The sequence below is a fragment of the Glandiceps talaboti genome, chromosome 15 (genome assembly GCF_964340395.1).
Source record: "Glandiceps talaboti chromosome 15, keGlaTala1.1, whole genome shotgun sequence".
Lineage (NCBI taxonomy): Eukaryota > Metazoa > Hemichordata > Enteropneusta > Spengelidae > Glandiceps > Glandiceps talaboti.
In genome coordinates this window covers 9,268,295-9,288,071 of record NC_135563.1, presented here as the reverse complement: position 1 = coordinate 9,288,071, position 19,777 = coordinate 9,268,295, and the positions used below count along the sequence as shown (strand labels likewise).

Genomic DNA, 19,777 nt, shown 5'->3' with positions numbered 1-19,777 from the left:
CAGCATGTCTCAATATGAAAATACAAAGGCAGGGACTCCGATCAAACACAGATGGTGTTACCATGATAGTTTATATCTGTCAATCAGTCTAGAAATGTCACAAGGTTTTAAAATACAATCACTTCAGATGTAACCCGCAAAGAATTTAGCTACATATGGTGCATCAATATGGAATGTGTAAGCTGCTTTTTTGGAGTAACTCTGAAGAACTAAGGTGTATATAAAGTGACCATGGCTTCTACTTGACTGGTTTCTATATTGTAATTCTTATGTCAGAGGTCTCCATTTCATTAGATGTTTCCAAGCGCTCATAGTGCACGTTACTTTAGTTCATGTTAAGGGCTTGTCATAACATGTTCATAAAAAGAGCTTATTTACAGCTAAAATGATGTCGGTTTGTTATCCCACTCATGTAACATGACATGTAAGACACACTCTCGTACAACTTCTAATGCAAATAGGTGCATAGGTGCTGTGCACAGTGGGGATGTAGAAGTAGTACAAAACGTAATATCCAGTGAGTGAAACACCAAACCTACATTATTTTAGCTACAATATAGGGCCATTTCATAGTAAGTACTGCACAAAGTTATCACTTGCATTTGCGGCGGTGTTCTTTTCATGCGTCGACTTTTGAAGAGCCACGTTTGAAACATAATGGTGCAGTATGCGTGTTTCAGCTTGCTTTCAAAACATCACATCTCTTCTCTGTATTTGGTAGATGACAAAATGAAAATTGAACCCAACAAAACAAAAGTGAAGCATGGTGTACAGTGCAGGAGAGATAGAATCATAAACGCCATCAAAATTTAATTTCTATTAGAAAAGCGAAAAATGAACTCCATGTTGTCCTCATGGTGATTGTCTGAATGCTAGTCTTTTGTTATTGAAAGCCTACATTTGTATACAGGAAAATTCAGATCTTTGAAACAGAGTATTAGATTTAGCAGTGTGAGAGACATTGTGGTTTTTCCAAATTTAGTTAGACATACAGCAAGTCCATGAAAATTTTTGTTTATCAAGAATGTTACAAAGTGAAATCACAGATCTGTTGACTGAATGATTTGTCATTAGGGGTATTCCCTATTGCTCACTGTTGAGTGATTAGCAGGTGTGCCAACTAGAATGAATCTTTCAGTCTGATGATATCGAGAAAACCTGAGCTGTAAATGCCATGCTCCATTTTGACATAGTGCCCCTCCCCCCAATACCGCTATATATGAATGGATATATCCCCCACCCTTCGCAACTATATGAGGCGAATTTGAAAATCCAGATATAAAATATTAAAGCAAGCTGAAATGCTTCCAACATAACACGATGAATTGAATGTATTTTTGAGTTGGTACACTTTTGTAGTATACTTGAGAGACAATATGATTAAAATCCGATGTAGTGTACACTTTGCGATTTCATTTTGGCGGTTATGTTTACTGTGATTTGTTCTTTTGTGAGCACTCGTTACATCCATCTGACACGATACCATATTCCATTCCTATTCCATTCTCGTACTGACTAGTAGCCAATCGGAATCCATCTTACAATATATACACGCAACCTTTGAAATTGAATGAACAACCAAACAATAATAATAACATTGTTGGCTGTGCTCTGTGCTGGTGCTCTTTTCGAACTGAGCGCTCTGAAGTACTGTACCCGTATGTTTGGGCACATTACATGTTCTCATTCGCTATTCACTCAGCGCTAGATTTGGTACAGGAACACCTATGGTGTTGTCAGAAGTATGTAACGAGCACTCATAAAAGACCAAATGACAGTAAACGTAACAGCCAAAAAGAAATTGTGAAGTGTACAATACATGGGAATTTAATCAGATTGATTTGAGAGAGTACATGGTTGTGTTCTTGGCAGAGAATTTTTGAGATGTAAGTGAGGCTTATATAGGCCACAGGTGTCTCCCAGATTACGCTAAATAATATTAAATTGGTTGATTTTTAGTCCTTTTCACGGACATTCTTTGAGATACTAACAAAATTTTATGACCACAAAGAGTATAAATAGCCTTGTTGTTCCCCATTCCTTCAGTTTGAATATTCCGGTTTGAATATTCCTGTACATACATGTATGTTGCTTCTGAATCGGCATACTAGTATTTTGACAAATTCCCCAAATATGAAGGAGATTGCTATACCTACCTACCAATAAAAAGTACACTTTCGTTGTCAGTCTTGGTGGAAATGCTTTGGATCAAGTTTACTATTTGAAACGCCTTATCAAAGGATTTTGACAGATCCTGTGTATGGTTACATGAAAATGAAAATGTCAAGAATGACTGCTACGTCATTATCATGTCACCATACCTTATGAAAAAGACCCCCAAAAGCTGTCCAAATTAACGCTTTAAATTTTTCAGAATTTATCCCGAAAATTAAAGCATTTCTGTCAAGATTGAGAAGGCGAAAGAGTCTGGAAGTATGTAGGCAAGGGAGGCAGGAGAGTGGGAATACCAAGGCTAATATTTGTTTTACAACATTGTTCTTTCTTAAATGATCCGAGCACATCAGGAGTTTTTTCTGTGACAAACTCACTTGGGAGAATCCATCCCTGCAGCCTTGTAGCGATAGAAAGACTTGGATATTTGTGGCATGGGTTGCCATCTTCATACAAATTTCACCTTTTTTAACTTGGCCTACAGGAAAGTTACAAAATTACCAGAACAGTATGCCCCATATTTGCTAACAGAGAACCATTTAAAGTTAAACATTTCTGTTTGTAGAAGCAACAAGAATGAGAGATGAAACTACGATCTGTTCAACATAAAAAAAAAATTGAGAAGTTGCAGAGTTTAATTCAGATATCACCATGAACTGATTTGAAATCATAACTAATGAAAAAAAAATACGTCAACATGATATAGATTTATCAAGGAAGACCAACTTTTGTTAGATTAATTTCAGAGATGAAGAGGCATACTTGTTTTGTAAAAAAAAAACATCTAATCAAAATGACAGCTTGCATCCCTTTATTTATTGACGACAGCTTGTACCAACCTCCATGTATGATATAATCTCTACAGATTACATTGGATATATTGCAAAACATCAGCTGGTATGTAATGTAGTGTGAATTCACACCATACCAGAAATGTTGTTTTTTGTCTCCAGCTATGAGCAACCCTTGCCTTGTATTTGGAATGTATGTATGGGAGTGTGTGAGCGATAGGAATCTAGTTAGCAATAATCAATCATGTTGTGAATTTTGAATCTTACTAGAGGACGATGGGTCGTGACTGAGCAGTGTGTGGTTCATTCCTTTGCTAAGACTTTTCTTCCTTTTCCTTTTCCTGCGCAGCTATCCCTAACGGAAAGCACTACCTGGCTGCAAAGATTGGATCCCAATGATCCATTCTTCCAAGACTTACTCCGGCTCCACGACAGCGCAAACTATAATAAATCGGAAGATGGTGGAATTGACAAGGAAGGAAATAACAATGAAAGTGATGTCAAAGATACGACAAGTTGTGTTAATACAAGGGATAGTGACAAAGATACTAGTAAAAGTGATGATAAGATGGACGTAGAAGAGGGGTCAGTTTGTTCCAAGAAAGAAGATGAAGTCAATGCACAAATAGAGAAGGTATGTACAGAAGTAATGATTCAGAACTATTTACATGCTACGACAGTCCTGACTATTGTTTGTCAACACATGTTGTAAATTTATGGGATGTGTTGGAGTTTGATCAGTAGGCAACAATTAGATGTTATGCCCCGGCCAATATTTTTCTTCGTTCAGCCAGGGAAAATACGAGTGACCTAAGGGGCCCTTGTCACTGTGAGTTGCTTGACAAGTAGTGGCAGCCCTTATGGGTCATGAATATTTTCCAGCTGAATGAAGGAAAATATTGGAGAATAACATAATTATACCATCACCAGTAATATCAAAGAAAAATTAGAGAAAGTAATTGCAGTATTGAACATTTTGACTCATTTTTCGAACACAGTAGAACTAGTGATGTAAACACGCGTTGTCGTGACGTAGAATGACCAGAGTATATATTCCATATTTTTTGTTCAACTTGGTTCATGTATGGTCTAATACTATAACAAGTACAATAAGATGTGAACTTAAAAGAACCCAATTAATTAAAAAAAGTAGCACCAGTTACAACGAAAAATGACGACATAGATACGCGTTTTGGTGACTTAGAATGACCAGAGTATATTCATGTATATTCCATGTTTTTTATGCAAATTGGCTCGTGCATGGTATTAATAATACTATAACAAGTACAACAACATATGAACTTAAAAGAACCCAATTAATGAAAAAAAGTAGCACCAGTTACAACTATAAATAATTATGACATGTAAAGACGTGTTTTGGATTAAGTAGCCAAGTGATTGGTTCATATGTGTCATACCACTGCAGTCTTGTTTTGAGCCTATTTAGCACCAGCTTGATTTGACTAAATGATGATGGTCTGCATGTGAGAAGGGTGATACTGAGTTTGACTCTACCAAACAAATGCATGATTTCCATAGGTACTTCAGTTTCCTCCTGCTTTAGCACAAGGGTATCAGGGCACTGTACTGCGTCTCGTGGCAGATCTCGCGAGATTCCATATGAGCCATTCCATACATTGCAACCACGTGAGGGTGGTCAAGCTGAAGGTGTCAAACGTTTAGCAACACTATCGTTCTCAACATCATCACACATGGCCACTGCGAAAGCTTGACCACGATCGCATGTTTGATAACCATTGTTGCTAGGCATATTTGCATATCTCGCGAGATCTGCAACGAGACTTAAACTCCCTTATTGGTGACCATTTCTCAATTTCCGGTCGTAATTTGTATCAATACTATTAGGACTTCATCATTTCGTCAATGAAGGGAAAAAATTTGACATGTAGTAATAATAAGTACCATTGAAAATGATCGGAAGTATCCATAATCATTTCCATTCCAGGATTTGGAAGAAGAGAGAAATAAACCCTTGCAGGATGGTGGGAATATTAACCTTGCAGAAAACCCTGTGACGTCCCTACGAAATCTTGTCAATCGTATTCCGAGAATTTTCGGTCATTTGAACATGTCAACTGTTCTTCCATCTCCTCAACAAGTAATTGCTATGCATAAAGAACAAGAGGCCAAGAAATCAAACTTCTATGGTAAGGACACGATTTTCTGATGTTACCTTTGCCGTGAAATAGCTACCGAGATGTATTTTGTTGTGATGGTGGAAAGTATGGCATGGCCACATGTGCCCACACTACCATGGTTTTGCATACACTCCGTGAATCATGGCATTTGAAAGGTTGAAATACCACGTACAGAGTAGGAGTTATTTATTTATTACACATTTGTTACAGCATTGAAAGAGAAGAAATATTGTACATTCTTAGGTAAAAGGGTAAAGGGAGTAATAGGAAAATAGCAAAGCTAGTCCAGTCCAACTCCTAGCACACTGGTAGTATGACAGTACATGCTGATTTCACGGCTATTAAAAAGCATTCGGCCATTTAGAGTATGATAGAATGTATGATTGTGCATGTATTTGCTGCACAGTTGCTGACAATTACTTGACACAGGCAGATTTAGAATTTGACCGCAACTGTTCTTGCACTAATTTTGACACTCATGAGAGCAATTCTTCGGCGAAATTTACTGACAAAACAAATATTTAGATTTGACAGAGTGAATGTTCTGCACTGTCTTGACCGCGTTCAACAGTAGAATTGTTGACAAAACTGCAAATTTTCATAATGTAGATTTTGAAATAGTAACTGTTATTCTAGCACAAATTTTGGTAGAAGTTGTACAGGCAGGTTGCTGAGAAAAGTGTAAATTTCCTAGATTTAGATTTTAGATTTCGAAAGCTTGGCTGTTTCTGAACAGAAATACATTCCATAGTAATATAGCTGATGAAACTGCATGCTTTGAAATACATGCTGATCTTCAGTTGTAGCGATAAGTTTATTTGTTCAGTTGTGATGTATGGGATATTTGTATTGACTTTTGGTCCGTAAATTTAGCTGTAGTATCTATGGTGCTTGAGTAATCCGCATCAGCTGTCATAGTTACAAAGAGATGAAAATATTGAATGTAGGTAGCTACATTCATCATCATAGATCTGTGTCAGCCATTGTAAATATGTGGTGTCATCATACACAAACACAGTCACATGATGTCAGCATGGTGTTCACATGTCATTGTGGAACATGATTATTCTGACAAATCAACTGCACTACTTTATAATCAAGCGTAGCAAGTAAAAGCTATTATAATGTTGTGTTGAGACATGTTGTTTGAACTGTACAGTCAACTCGGTTAGAGTTAGGGGGGGGGGGGCTGGGTATGTCTTCAAAAAAGGCTTGTTTTATCTGCATTTATCCAGTCACCCTGTCATCAGCACACTTTATATCATGTCATGACTGGTATCTATTGAATAACTGGTTAAATATGTACTATCACAGTGACCTTAGTTGTGATCAGGTCATCCATACAGTCGTACATATATATCAAAGTTGTTAGGCTGTAAAACAAGCTATCAATTGTTGTAAACTTAGCTAAGGTGAAGGAGAGTGATTTTGTGGATTTGAGCTTGGACTTAGAAATTTTTTGGTTGGTTGGTTGGTTGGGGGTGGGGGGGGGGGAGTTGTGTATGTGAGTGAACTCATCTGTCAACTTTACTAACATCATTGAAAGGTTTATATAGCATTAAAAATGGTTGATGTCCGACTTTAATTGCTCTTCAGTTATTAAACAAGAAGTAGTTATAGTTAGGTTACAGCTGTACATAGCCATACATGTACATGCCAGACTAACGACAGTTGATTGCATACATTGTGATGCCTGCTGTATAAAGTGACAACTTAAAAAGAACAATCATGCATGTCACAGTGCCCTAGTGGCAACTATTATGTGCTCTAAGTAATCATTCATGGTATAGTGTATTGACACCCACCCAAAGGTTACCTCAGACATGATCTCCCTATCTGCAATGAGATAATAATACATAATAAGCTAATATGTTAATTACAGATATGGCATAGGTCATAGTTCATGCTATTTAATAGTGGGAGTGCACTTTTCCCATTGTTCATATCCCATTGTGTTGATTTCATGGTTCTCATTTCTTAGATATTTATCATTGCTCAATGATATGTGACTTAATAAACATCATGATGATGTAAATTTCTTGGTGCTCTGCTCAAGGCACTTATCGTGATAACCTGTGGCACAGACCTATGTTGTACAACTCCCTGTAGAGCATACAATCCATGACAGCCTCTGTAACAGTGTAAGCACATAGGATGAAATCCTTCTCATAGGAACCTTAATCCTGCCAGGTCCCCAATTATACAGCTAAGTTGACTGGGGCACTATTGTGCATAAGGTTACGTCACAGAGAAACAAATGACAGTGCTGAGACTTGAACCAGCAACTTGCAGATTCCACGTCTGATCACTCAACCATTAGGTCGCCATGACACCATTGTAGTTTACATATGTAGTGTCTGTTCAATCCCTGGATGACAGGAATAGTACATTTCAAGTTGGCAAATATCCAGAATTGTACAATAACTCTTGTCATAAATTTGAAGCCATTAGTAGAATTGCAGGAGGAGGGGCAGGACAACCAAATAAGTCTGAAATTAATTATGCAACAGGGAGATAATCAATTTGACCCTCACAAATTTTGCTTAGTCATCACCAACAGGGACTTTTTATCGTACTATCTACTGTGGCGATTGCTAGCATTAACCCTGCAATGTGGCGATTGCTAGCATTAACCCTGCAATGTGGCGATTGCTAGCATTAACCCTGCAATGTGGCGATTGCTAGCATTAACCTTGCAATGTTCTCTTAAGTGTATGAATTTTGTATGGTACAGTGAAATATGAATACAGTGTTTGGAGCATAAATGTTGCTAACAGCAAGTATGTTTTTGTGTGTACAGATATACCAATTAAGAAGAATGAAAGGAAAGGTTCAAGTACTTTGGAACAGATGCTAGTAAACAAAGATGTACCTATTGAAGACTTTGCTAAAGCCATGCAGTCAATAGGAACGGGGCATCTCTATAGTGGTCCTGCACAGAAGCAAGGACTCCTGGCCGGTTTTATGGCCAACAAGAGTACAGACAAAAGCCAGACGTCAGTGGACAGTGACAAAATTGAGATTGTCATAAGTGACTCTGAAGAGGAAGATGAGAGTAATATTGCCGTACAGCATAAGGATGAGAGTGTGGTTGCTAAGCAACAAGATGATGAGAATGTGGTCGCTAAGCAACAAGAGGACGCTGAAATAGAGATGGATGAGGATGTCATTGATGTGATGACATTTGATGATAATGATAACAGTAGAAACATGTTGTTAGGTGTTCAAAAACCTGTCGAAGTCGTACTTTCTGAAAATGAAGAAAACTATGACTTCCAGCCCGAGGAACAGAATGAACTTGAAGATGGTGAAGTTGTCGACGACGACAGTTACCATAGACAATTTGATGACCCATCAAATGAAATAAGTAAGATTTTGTCGGTGACATCATTTGACCTTTTAACCTATCAAAGTCTTGTATCCACAATTTCATGAATTTGCATCCAAAAATAGTGCGAACAGCACACAAGTATGAACACCGGATACATTTCAAGAATATTGGTTTGGAATCAAAAGACAAAACTCTTTCAGTAAACTTAACAAACCTTGGAATGTTGTTAAGACGTTATTGAATGCAGTTTACTGTTTCCACTATCTGTATCAAAATGACATTCTCAAAAACAAAACAAAAAAAAGACCCCAAAAATTCAAAATAAAATTTCGTTTTTTGCATGGTGTAATTACCTATACCATTGTCACTTGATCTAAGGTATTCAATGTGTCTATGTTTACCAGGTATTGAAGCAACAGATGTTGACAGTCTGTTAGAACAGTTTGAAGTAACAGCTGGTCATCTCAATCTACCTCCAACACCAGCAGACTCTCCAGAGTAAGTATGGAACTTGTGTGATGTCGTTTGAGATAATATCACGCATGTTCGTAGTGGGACACTTTGTTTAGACAATGTGTTCACATGCCCACTCGTATGTACATACAAACATACATACATGCATGCATACTAACCAGTTTTCATACATGTATGCATACAGACAGACAGACGTACGCACAGACGAGTTTTAGGCATCAGTTAGGCATTTATAATATAAATACATTTTAAATACATACAATACATAGTGTTGGAATGGCAGGCACGCTTGCACACACCCGTCTACGTCACACGTGTCCCCTTGTATACATACATGTACACGCACGCGCCTTTACCTTTACACATGCAGACAGATACACACACACATCCACACAGGATTAGACACATCAAATATGTTTAGTACAAGTGCTTCACTAAAAACAAATGAACCATAGTAAGTGAAATCAAATTTTATAGATTCTTTGCTCACTTGTAAATTGCTTGTACAAAAATCTACAAATTGGGGCTTTATGTTATTAGTATATTTTGAGTTGTAAAATAGATTCAATTTCAGTCGACGGTTCAATCCATTGTATTGCAACATTGTCTATAAAAATAGTTTGCTTAGCAACAGTCAGTTTAGATATTAATGTCTTGTATTTTATGACCTCCTGTTGTCATATATCACACTTGGCATTGATTGTTTGAATTGAACCTTCCAAAGGGTGTAATTGTTTATATACAGAGTCTTATCAATTGACTTTCTTGAAAATCAAAGTTGTCTATGCCTTTCACGATGGTCATGTGAATATTATTAAAAGTGTTCGCTGATAGAACAGCACAACACGTCTATTCTCGCTGACCAGAGAAGCCCATGCAAGTTTTATCTCTAGTGTATGCATTTATAACAAATTACTGAAGCAAGTAGAAATTCTGAATAATAATTCTTTCTTTTTTTTATTTTGTGACAGGAATGCAGTGAATAAAGGTCTAGAGGACATTGTTATCAACCATCATGACGAAAAAGCCTTGCACCACTTTCCCAAGTTACCCCTTCTGAAATCTCACAGTAAGTGTTTTATACTCAAGTGTACATGTCAAATCCACTACACTATGAGTTTGTTGTAATAATGGTGTTTGTTTAGAGTTCCTCAAATTCTGCAAAAAAATTTTTCCAGTTTCGTCAAGTTATATACAACATGCAAGAGTATATAGATTTTTATGTGACTGTTCTTCAAGTTATGGTTTTAAAAACCATAATTACAGAAACATAGAAAGTAGCATTTTCTCTCATTTGAAAACAAAATACAATATCTAGTATCGTTTGCTATTTCTAAAACCTGTTATTGGTTAAGAATGTTTTCTCTATTCAGTTCACTTTCTGGCTATTAATAGGGAACGCCACTCCATGGAATGTAGACATTTTCATTGAACATGGGTTCTGGAGACCCATTTCAAGATTTTACATCACCTACAATTACTTGCGATTTCAGAGAAACATCAAGTTGATTGTGTGCATTTGTAGAGTATCTTCGCTATGGGCTATTGCATGATGGGAGATAGTAGAAGTAAATTATTCGATGGTTGAACAATGAATATTCATGAGTACAAAATGCTATACATTTGAGTGTGAAATTGCAGTCGTGAATATCAGTGTATATTATGCGTATCTCAAAAAAATATACAGTATATCCCTAAGATACAATTACCAATTGTAGCAATGCGGAACACAAATTGTAACATCAGAAAGCATGCATCGATATTAACATTATACTACTGTGACAGTAGTTTAAAATGAAGTTATTTTTTATAATGTATTTTCACTTGGATAAAAGAACTTGTAAACTCGGTTTGTGACTCATTAATCATCGTATACTATTTAGAGAATTTATTTGATAGTGTAACTTAAAAGTCTCCGGTTCTACTTTCAGTGCCAACTCCGCCAAGTACCCCTACAATAGCACAGACAGCCACAACAATAACTTCAACTCTCAGCGTTGCGCAAATAACAAAGAAAATTATGCCTGTCAAGAGGAAATCCACTATTCTTATGGAGCCATTATCCATGCCAGCTAAGAAGGCAAGGAGCCAACCGAATAGCTGTCCGAATAGTCGGCCAACCAGCCAACCAAACAGTAGAGCCAGTAGCCCAGGTGCTAAACACTGTACTGGTAGCGTGATCTCAGAGAGTGAAATCCCATATACATATCAAGAACTCGTAATAGACCATGATTACTGCCAAACTTTCCCTAAAATAGAGGACAAAATTGACTCTGGTAGTGACAGAGATATAGCTGGCATATCCAGTATAGCTGCACAACGCTATGGAAACAAGTTCAAGATCAAAAAGAAATCTGATGCTAGCTCACCAGCCATTGCACAAAAACATCTGCGAGACTGTGATCCTAAAGTCACGTCACAAAACATGCAGGCACAGTGTAATAGTGTATCAGGGGTAAATGAATGGGATAGTCCAATATATAATTCAGAAGAATTGGGTAGTGTGGAAGAAGACAAACCCCATGTAACAGTGCGTTATTTTGACAAAATACCCGAGTATTTTACTCATAAACTTACCCTGGCCAAGAACGACACTGCTGAAAAAGACAAGTCTCCTGAAAAACCTTTCATCTCAATTGAAGAAAAGAGTCCGGTGAAAACCCGGAGGTATCGTAAACGTAGTTCATATTCATATTCACGATCACGTTCAAGATCGAGATCAAGATCCTATTCACCATCATATTCATCAAGCTCGTCAAGTTCAAGGTACAGTCGACGTCATAGGCGGTCACGTCATAGGCGGTATTCGTACAGTGACTCGTCCTCACGATCAAGATCAAGATCTTGGTCTCCTTCCTGCTCCAGGAGTAGATCACGCCATCATAGACGCCGTTCACGGTCATATTCATACTCAAGGTCAAGGTCAAGGTCATACAGCCCACATTACAGATCTTCCAGATCAAGGGGTCATAGAAGACACAGGTATAGCAGACGTCATAGACACAGAAGACGACACTACTCCTCATACAGCAGATCAAGATCAAGATCATGGTCTCCATACAGGTCAAGATCTCGTTCAAGGTCACGCTCTGCACCAAGGCATTGTTCAAGATCACCCATAAGGTATGGTGAATATGTACCAACCTGAACTATGTGTTGTAATAGTTGCATGTAGTTCTCATATGACCAAGGGTACTAATTTCTCGCAAATAATGTTTCTCTTGGTCAAGTCGATGTTACACCTAAGTAATCAGAACCCTTAGTGGTGATACATGGAAAGCACTACTGTCAAGATTACAAGGTAGCCTGTTACAAACAGGGAAAGTAAACAACTGAACTGGATTAATAACACGTGGCACAGCATGGTCCTCTGAATGAGAGATCTGAAAGATTCGATGAAGGATAACACTTGACTTAACATTTTGTAGCAAGTCTTGGAATCTGTATAAAGCAGTGTTACTTGTCATGTGAATGATTCATAAGTGTTGTAGTCGTATATATATGATTTAAATCATATCTTGGGATCACTGATGACAAATAACTAGAAACAAATAATTATAAATCAAAAAATGAATAATTGTCTGTTTTTGTAGACGGAGACTTGGTGAGGTCAAAGTTGACAAAGATCAAAAAGAGCAATGGGTATGTACATGTATGTTTCTTCACTCTTACTTTGATTAGTTTCCAGACTGCCCTATTTTAGTTTTGTTGCCCATTTTGGTGTTAGTTTTGAAAGGTTTCCTCAGATGAAAAAATAATGTGTTACATGTATTTTTTATGATAAGAAATTGTTGTTGCGTATGCAGTACTGATTAGTGTACTGTTCCAAACGTTCACTTCAACCCCATGCCTGTTTAGGTCTGTCAAAAGTTGTGCAAAAGAATCATGGACTAAACGTCTTCTGAATTTAGTTTTTATGAAGTAGGCCTTTACTTTGCTTTCGTGTAGTTGGAATCACCTCGATGTAATGTTTCAAAATTTTGTTTGAACTTGAGAGTATACTAAAAGTGAGATGAGTGTACTGACTATAGGAAATGTGTATATTGGATGCATGATATGACCCACAAACCAACATGGAAAAACAGAAAAAAATGATTGGATTATCTATCATGTCTACCTAGTGATGACATACCAATTGAAACTATGTGTTTATCCCCGTTGAAAAATCAGAAAATGTTGATGTACCATTGCCTCCACCTACAGCAATGATGCCAATTGTATTCCACTGTTAGTAGCTCAGAAAATTCAGTGTCAATATTTCTGTGGCATTGTTGGTGTATTTTTGATATCATATTGAGTAATTGTGAATTAGATTTGTGTCTTTAAAAAACAACAAATAATTGCAAGTCTTCATGTGTTCTGTCCTTTCTAGGAGGATCGCAGAGTTGTGTATGTTGGCAGAATAGAAGAAGGAATTACAAGGGCATACCTTAGAGAGAGATTCTCTAGATTTGGAGAAATTGACAAAGTTAGCGTACATTTCAGAGACTATGGGTATGTAGACTGTACCATGGAGGTTCATTTTATTTCATAGGCAAAGACATTGTCACAAATTTGAACAGAAAGTTTTTGCACTGCTTTAACAATATTCGTTGAATAACATGAGAAACTATGTTGGTGACATCTACACAAAAAGCACGATTTCAGGTAGGGCTCTCCATTCTGTTTGTCAATCTTAACAGTGCTTGGAGCCCGTATGTATGTAGCACGCCCTCGATGGCCAACAGATGCCATTATCCTGCAACTTTTTGACCAATCGGAAAGATCTTTACCATCTATGTGCATCCTCAAAATGACAATCATGTCCGCAAGACTTTTGAAATCGGTATGAAAATGTTCTAATTTCAGAACTGAATCAGTCCTGCTGTGAAGTTATATGAGCTGCTCACAACATGTACATGCGTAGTCTGTGATTCGTGTTATAAACTAATCACTTTTATGTGTCTATTACTTTACAGAGACAACTATGCCTTCATCACCTTCAAGTATAAATGTGATGCTATTGCGTGTATCGATAGTAAGTATAGGCTAGAGATATTCATGACTAAGTTTTGGTTTAGCAAAGTGGAGATTTTCTAACTGTCGTAGAAGTCCACCATTGTTTGGTTTGATAATTGACAGAATGTTGTCATTGAAAATGTCACTTGGGGATCTACATAAACAGTGTTGCAAGCATGCTTATTTAGCATGCCGGTGTGTTTGTGATTGCATAGAGCCAAAAACCATCATTCATGAACTGCTCTCAGTATAAAGACATTGAAATAGGAAATTGTGGTAAATGACGTAGGATGATTTCTGTTGGTCGATATGTCAACGGCGGTTGACTTCAAAGAATATTACAGCTCTGGTAATCCAGCCTTCGGTTTACTAAGATTAGTGCAAACTAAATCTGTTGTTCATCAATGTCGTAGATTACACAAGTGGGTGATAGCGGTTCCTCTGTTGATTGATTCTAATCACCTTGTGATCAACATAGTGTAAACATTGGAAGTCCCAAAATAGTACACTACACATTTATCTAATAAAACTCTGACGCCTCCCAACTGAGACTATAATTAAACCAATGTCCATTCAATAGTTTATCACTGTTGTACCAACATGTTGCGACAATAGTTTTAGTTTGTGTCTATCTCAGCAAACTGAAGGCTCAACTACTAGTCTAGTAATACAAATTTGATGAAGTCAGTTTCATGTAGTCTAGTTCCTATACGACGTGTTAAGATTACTACCATCATCTCCACTCACATATAAGGAAAGTCCTTATTCTAACACAGAACTCTGTGCTACCCCCACCAGGCGATGGGTAAACGATGTATGTCAGTAGTAATTCATCACAATTGACAGGCAGTTGCAATTGGCTGGTTGCTTTAGACAGTTACTCATTAAACGAACTCCACCTCTCCAGTCTTAAATTACAATCATGTGGGGACGCTTTAACATCATCACATTGATCTGAATGCAGTTGGGGGTTGCACATACTTGTGTGTGAGAGTAAGGACTTTCCCTATTCATGAGTTGAGATGATGTTAGTTATCGTCTACTTTGGAATTTTCATGTTGATCCATTTATCTTTCTTCCAATGTAGGGGGCAACTCATTGTCTAATGAACCACATTATGATTTGTGTTTTGGCGGAAGAAGACACTTCTGTAAGACCAATTATGCAGATCTAGGTACGTACATAATTGCCCCCCCCCCCCCCCCAATTACAAAGATGTGCAATATAAGTTGTAAACCTAACATTTATAAATTGCATTTGAGGACATTTCTGCAAACCATTTTAATATACAGATCTAGATACATCAAAAATGATACCACATACAAATTTGTGATACTTGTTGTAAGTCTTGTGTTGTGCACCAAAAAAGTAGATTAGATCATGAGATACATTCTGAAATTCCACACCTGTATACATATCTTGTACCAATAGACCTGTTACATGTATGAATACAGCCTTGAAATCTTGCCAAATTTACTGACCCAGTAATAGAAGTTGTGCAATGACGTGCATCTCTGGATATATGTGTTGTACATCCCTGTATCAGTCATGTGATCACAGCAATGTATAGTCTGAAATTACACACCTGTATACATGTCTGTACAATCGACCTGTTGCGTGTCTGTGAACACAGCTCTGAAATCTTGCCTAAATTACAGTCCTGTAACAGCCTTCAGCAGAAAACAATTCAAATGAAACAACCAGTGCTATAAGTCTTTCCTCTCCCATCTTAATTTTTTGTAGCACATGTGTCCACACACACATGCACACACACACCCTTACCCACTGAGCTTCTCTCAGTCACCAATTACTCATTAATATTCATCATTATGCATTCCTTTTTCTCTACAGATGGAAAATCATCCGTCACTGAAAAGCAAGGGGGAGTCCTGGATTTTGATTCACTATTAAAGCAAGCACAGACTAAAATACATAAATATTAATCACCAATCTATAAATAGACACTTTCTGAGTAAAAAAGAGTGACTGTTACTTCTACAACTGCTGCACTAGACTTGGGGGGGGGGGGGGTACACACAACTAAAGTACATATTCATTGGTTGTAAAAATAATAAACCATGAATTTATTCTTTGTTCTAGACATGTCTACACAGTGGTGTAGGAGCATTAAGTTAGATTTTTTTCACAGGCTGTCAGTAGTGTTAGTTTAGTGTGGATGTTTTCCTAGTTCCAAAATACATAACGCATCTCTATATGCAACACTGTGTATTTTGCCACTCAGGGGTGGGGGTGGCAGTTGTTATCAACGTTCTTTCTACTATTATGTAACCCTCGATTAAAGTGGCTGTATGGATGACAAATCAGTATTTATTTTGGATGTTTTATTCATAAAACAATTTTACTATGTTTTCCTACTAGAAAAAATACCCAATACTCAAGGACTTGGTATATGTTGTTTCACATTCTTTTTTTCAAGTAGGAAAACATAGTAAAGTTGTTTTATAAATGAAAAAATGCCAAATAAATACTAATTATCATCGACATGGCCACTCTAAACAGGTTAAAGTTTTCATTATCTAATGATGAAAAGAATATTTCTAATGATATAAAATCAAAAGAAACCAAATTGTATAAAATGCATGTTGGAACCAGAAATATCATTTGGTGTGTTACAAGCGGTCATATGGATTAGGATTAGGGTATTTATTTTGGATTTTTAATTTATAAAAGAATTTTATCATGGCCTCCTACATGAAAAACGCTTAAAAAATGTGTAGAAATTTGTACGTTCAATAACAAACATTTTACACATTTATCAATCTTTTGCAATGTATTGAGTTACAAACACAGACTAGGTCTATGTTGTTTCATGTTGATTTTTCAAGTAGGACACCATGATAAAATTATTTTATAAATTAAAAATCCAAAATAAATACCAAATCCTCATCTAAATTAAAAATCCAAAATAAATACCAAATCCTCATCTATATGGCCACTTTGAATTCACTATAAAGTCTAACAGTAGAAACATAGATACTGCCAGCTATGAAAACTCGTTTGACCATGTCTGTGAGTCAAACCGGGGGTAAAGCATGCACAGTGGCTTTGTAAATGTAGCAAGTATGGGACCAAGTTTCACCTATGACCCAATTTGCCCACGGTGATATCTCCCCGGTAAGGCTGCAGACAATCAAAAGTTGCACTTCGTCTCGTACTATCTTTGGATAAAGATGGTGGTCAGATGGGTTACTGGTGTGGTAGTAGTAATGGTTGAATAAAAGTTAGATAAAATCGACTTTTCGGTAGAAATATTACAGTATTGTAACTTATTGACACTGTGACAACGGTGACAGGATTGTGTCATTTTTGTTTGATTCTACTAATATACTGATTTGTGAAATCAACTGAGTTTCTGTATTTCTATTTTGGCACAGGATATAAATTGTTGTCTTGTGTTGTGCAAGCTAACTAACTGTCTATTAAGATGCCAGGATGTGTAAAACTTTGAACTTTGACATGGATCACATTTCCATCCATCTTGTTTAATACTACAGTAAGCTTTTTATTTGCCACAAGCTCTTGTTTGTACTGATAAGAAAATCAGTGACTTTGAACAATAGTACATGACAATATTTAGAATAATGTTATTGTAAATCAGTATGAAATTCTCATTAAAAGCTAAATGGGGGGGGGGGGGGGTTTGAGGGTTGTAATATTTGACTGGAAGAATGCCAAGTCTATATGCAATTCAAAGTATTTACAGTAGAGCTTGAATGATAGTTCCCCTTCTGATTGACTTGCCTAGTGTTACATAGGGCTGGTGTTGGCACTAACCCTTCCAGTTGGTAACACATACTCATTAGGTGTTAGTACCAGCCTGCAGTGTTAATACTTTGCTAGCCTGATGTTAATATATGACTGATGAAAGCATTAACCCTTCCAGTTGCTAACACATACTGGTAAGGGTGGTTGCTATCACATACTGGTGAGATGTTAGAGTGCCAGTTCTGTGTTAGCACTGGGCTAGCCTGGTGTTAATAAAGGTATACAGCCTGATGTTAACGAAAGGTGGTTGCTATCACATACTGGTGAGATGTCAGGCCAAAAAAAAACAAGAGTTTGTTTCTTGTCCTAGAGAAATTTCAAAAATGATGTGGTGACACGCTCGTCAACCATTACACTATCACATACATGATGTTACGAATAAAGCTGCCCTGGACGATTAATAATATTTATTGAACTCTGAAAGTAAACTACATGCATTGTAAACTGTTTGTTTTACAGCTTCTCATCTGTACTTCTAAAACTGTTTGGTTTCGACATCAATATGGAAAGTAGATGTTGGCGAAAATGGGAAATTGAAATAAAAATGTGTGATGTGCATGATTTTAGATGACGTGCACAAGGACGAGAAACAAACCCTTTTATTATTTTTGGCCTTAGTGCCAGTTCTGTGTTAGTACTCAACTAACCCAATGCAATGGTAGGAAAGCAATTTTTGAGCTACACTTATAGTGTTAGCATTAAAATGTGCAAAGAAGATGAAGTGTGTAAGCTATCCTTGAAATTCGATAGTTTGTTTTCTTTTCACTGAAAAGGTTATCAGTGAAATCTGGACGTATAGAAAATGAAATAATGTGAACTCAGAAAATATTGAGTTTGTGCAAATCATGTAATTTAAGTGTTTTTGATTGCACCATGCGAAAAAAGTTGAAATGGGTGACGTACAAAAAATTCACAAAAAAAGTTATATTTTGTGACGTATTCACACAGCTGGAATGACGACCGGTCTTGATTTGTCATACCAACGAAACTAAGGCCAAATAAAAAAAGTTGTTTGGTTCCGGTTACCCGACTCCCACCTAGTTTTTCACGCCGACCCTAAACTTTTTTGTACAAATTGGAGAAAAAAAATAAGAAAATTTACGAAAATTGTGAAGTCTCGCAAGAAATAGTGGATGCGGAAACTGACAACTGAAAAAGAAAATATAAAACTGTTCCTCCAATCTGTACATCTGATGCGAAGAAACCAATAACACATATGGCAAACAACAGAAAACATAACTACCAGAACACTCGTGTATGAAAAAAAAAATATAAAAAAATAAATAAAAAATCTACCTACCCACCTATTCTAAAAATTGAATGTAATCGGAACCACACAAATTTTTTTTTTTTACGCCTAATATGTAAAATATTAAATACATCATATTGCTCCAACTCGCAAACCTTCTCATTCTCTCCAAGAGGAGTTGACCGATGTGTTAGGGCACCGTCACAGCGTATATATATAAAACTTATATTGATTTGTCAGATTTATGTGGATGGTACATCCAAGACATGACAAAACAGCTGCCGCTGCAATAGGTTATGCAAAAAAGGCTTAGGAAACCTTGCCATGATTTAATAATTTAATAATAAATATTGCCGGCCAATACTGATGTTGAGGGTTCAGTAGAATTCCATATTAACCGTGATGTGAAGCAGGTGTATAATTGTGAGAGCTAAATGTATTCTTTTTTGTTGTCATGGTAACTAATAGCCACAAACTTGTCGTGCACTGACAATTGAAATAAATACTAATATTAATTTATACTGAATAAGTTGTGTTGTCTCATTTTTGTTTCGAGTTCAGTGTTGCATTCATCCAAAAGTGAGTGATTGAATGGAAAGTGAAATAGACACGATGAAATCTAGAAGTATTCTTTGTAATTTTAAAGAGGGACTGAATAATAGTAGTCTTTATTTATACTGTACAGTTCTTTAAGTATATAGTCGCGTCAGGGCAGTAAGGTCGTATCTGCCTATACAATTGCATAGCAGATACGACCTTACTGCACTGACGCAATGAATTATTATCTCCCAAGAAGTCCAGTGATGGCTATCCCTCA

At 36.8% G+C, this 19,777-nt stretch overlaps 1 protein-coding gene across 1 annotated transcript in view; it reads left to right on the top strand.

The window, feature by feature from the left end:
• The window catches only part of LOC144446119 (uncharacterized), a 32,540-nt gene extending 13,060 nt beyond the window's left edge, over positions 1-19,480 (top strand). The window contains exons 4-14 of the mRNA XM_078135831.1: positions 3,313-3,597; positions 4,930-5,131; positions 7,923-8,489; positions 8,858-8,951; positions 9,899-9,996; positions 10,859-12,050; positions 12,521-12,569; positions 13,300-13,421; positions 13,886-13,944; positions 15,013-15,099; positions 15,777-19,480. Coding sequence (XP_077991957.1) covers positions 3,313-3,597; positions 4,930-5,131; positions 7,923-8,489; positions 8,858-8,951; positions 9,899-9,996; positions 10,859-12,050; positions 12,521-12,569; positions 13,300-13,421; positions 13,886-13,944; positions 15,013-15,099; positions 15,777-15,868 — 2,847 coding nt within the window. The 3' untranslated portion in view covers positions 15,869-19,480. The remainder of the gene's footprint in view (positions 1-3,312; positions 3,598-4,929; positions 5,132-7,922; positions 8,490-8,857; positions 8,952-9,898; positions 9,997-10,858; positions 12,051-12,520; positions 12,570-13,299; positions 13,422-13,885; positions 13,945-15,012; positions 15,100-15,776) is intronic.
• Positions 19,481-19,777: the final 297 nt, after the last annotated feature.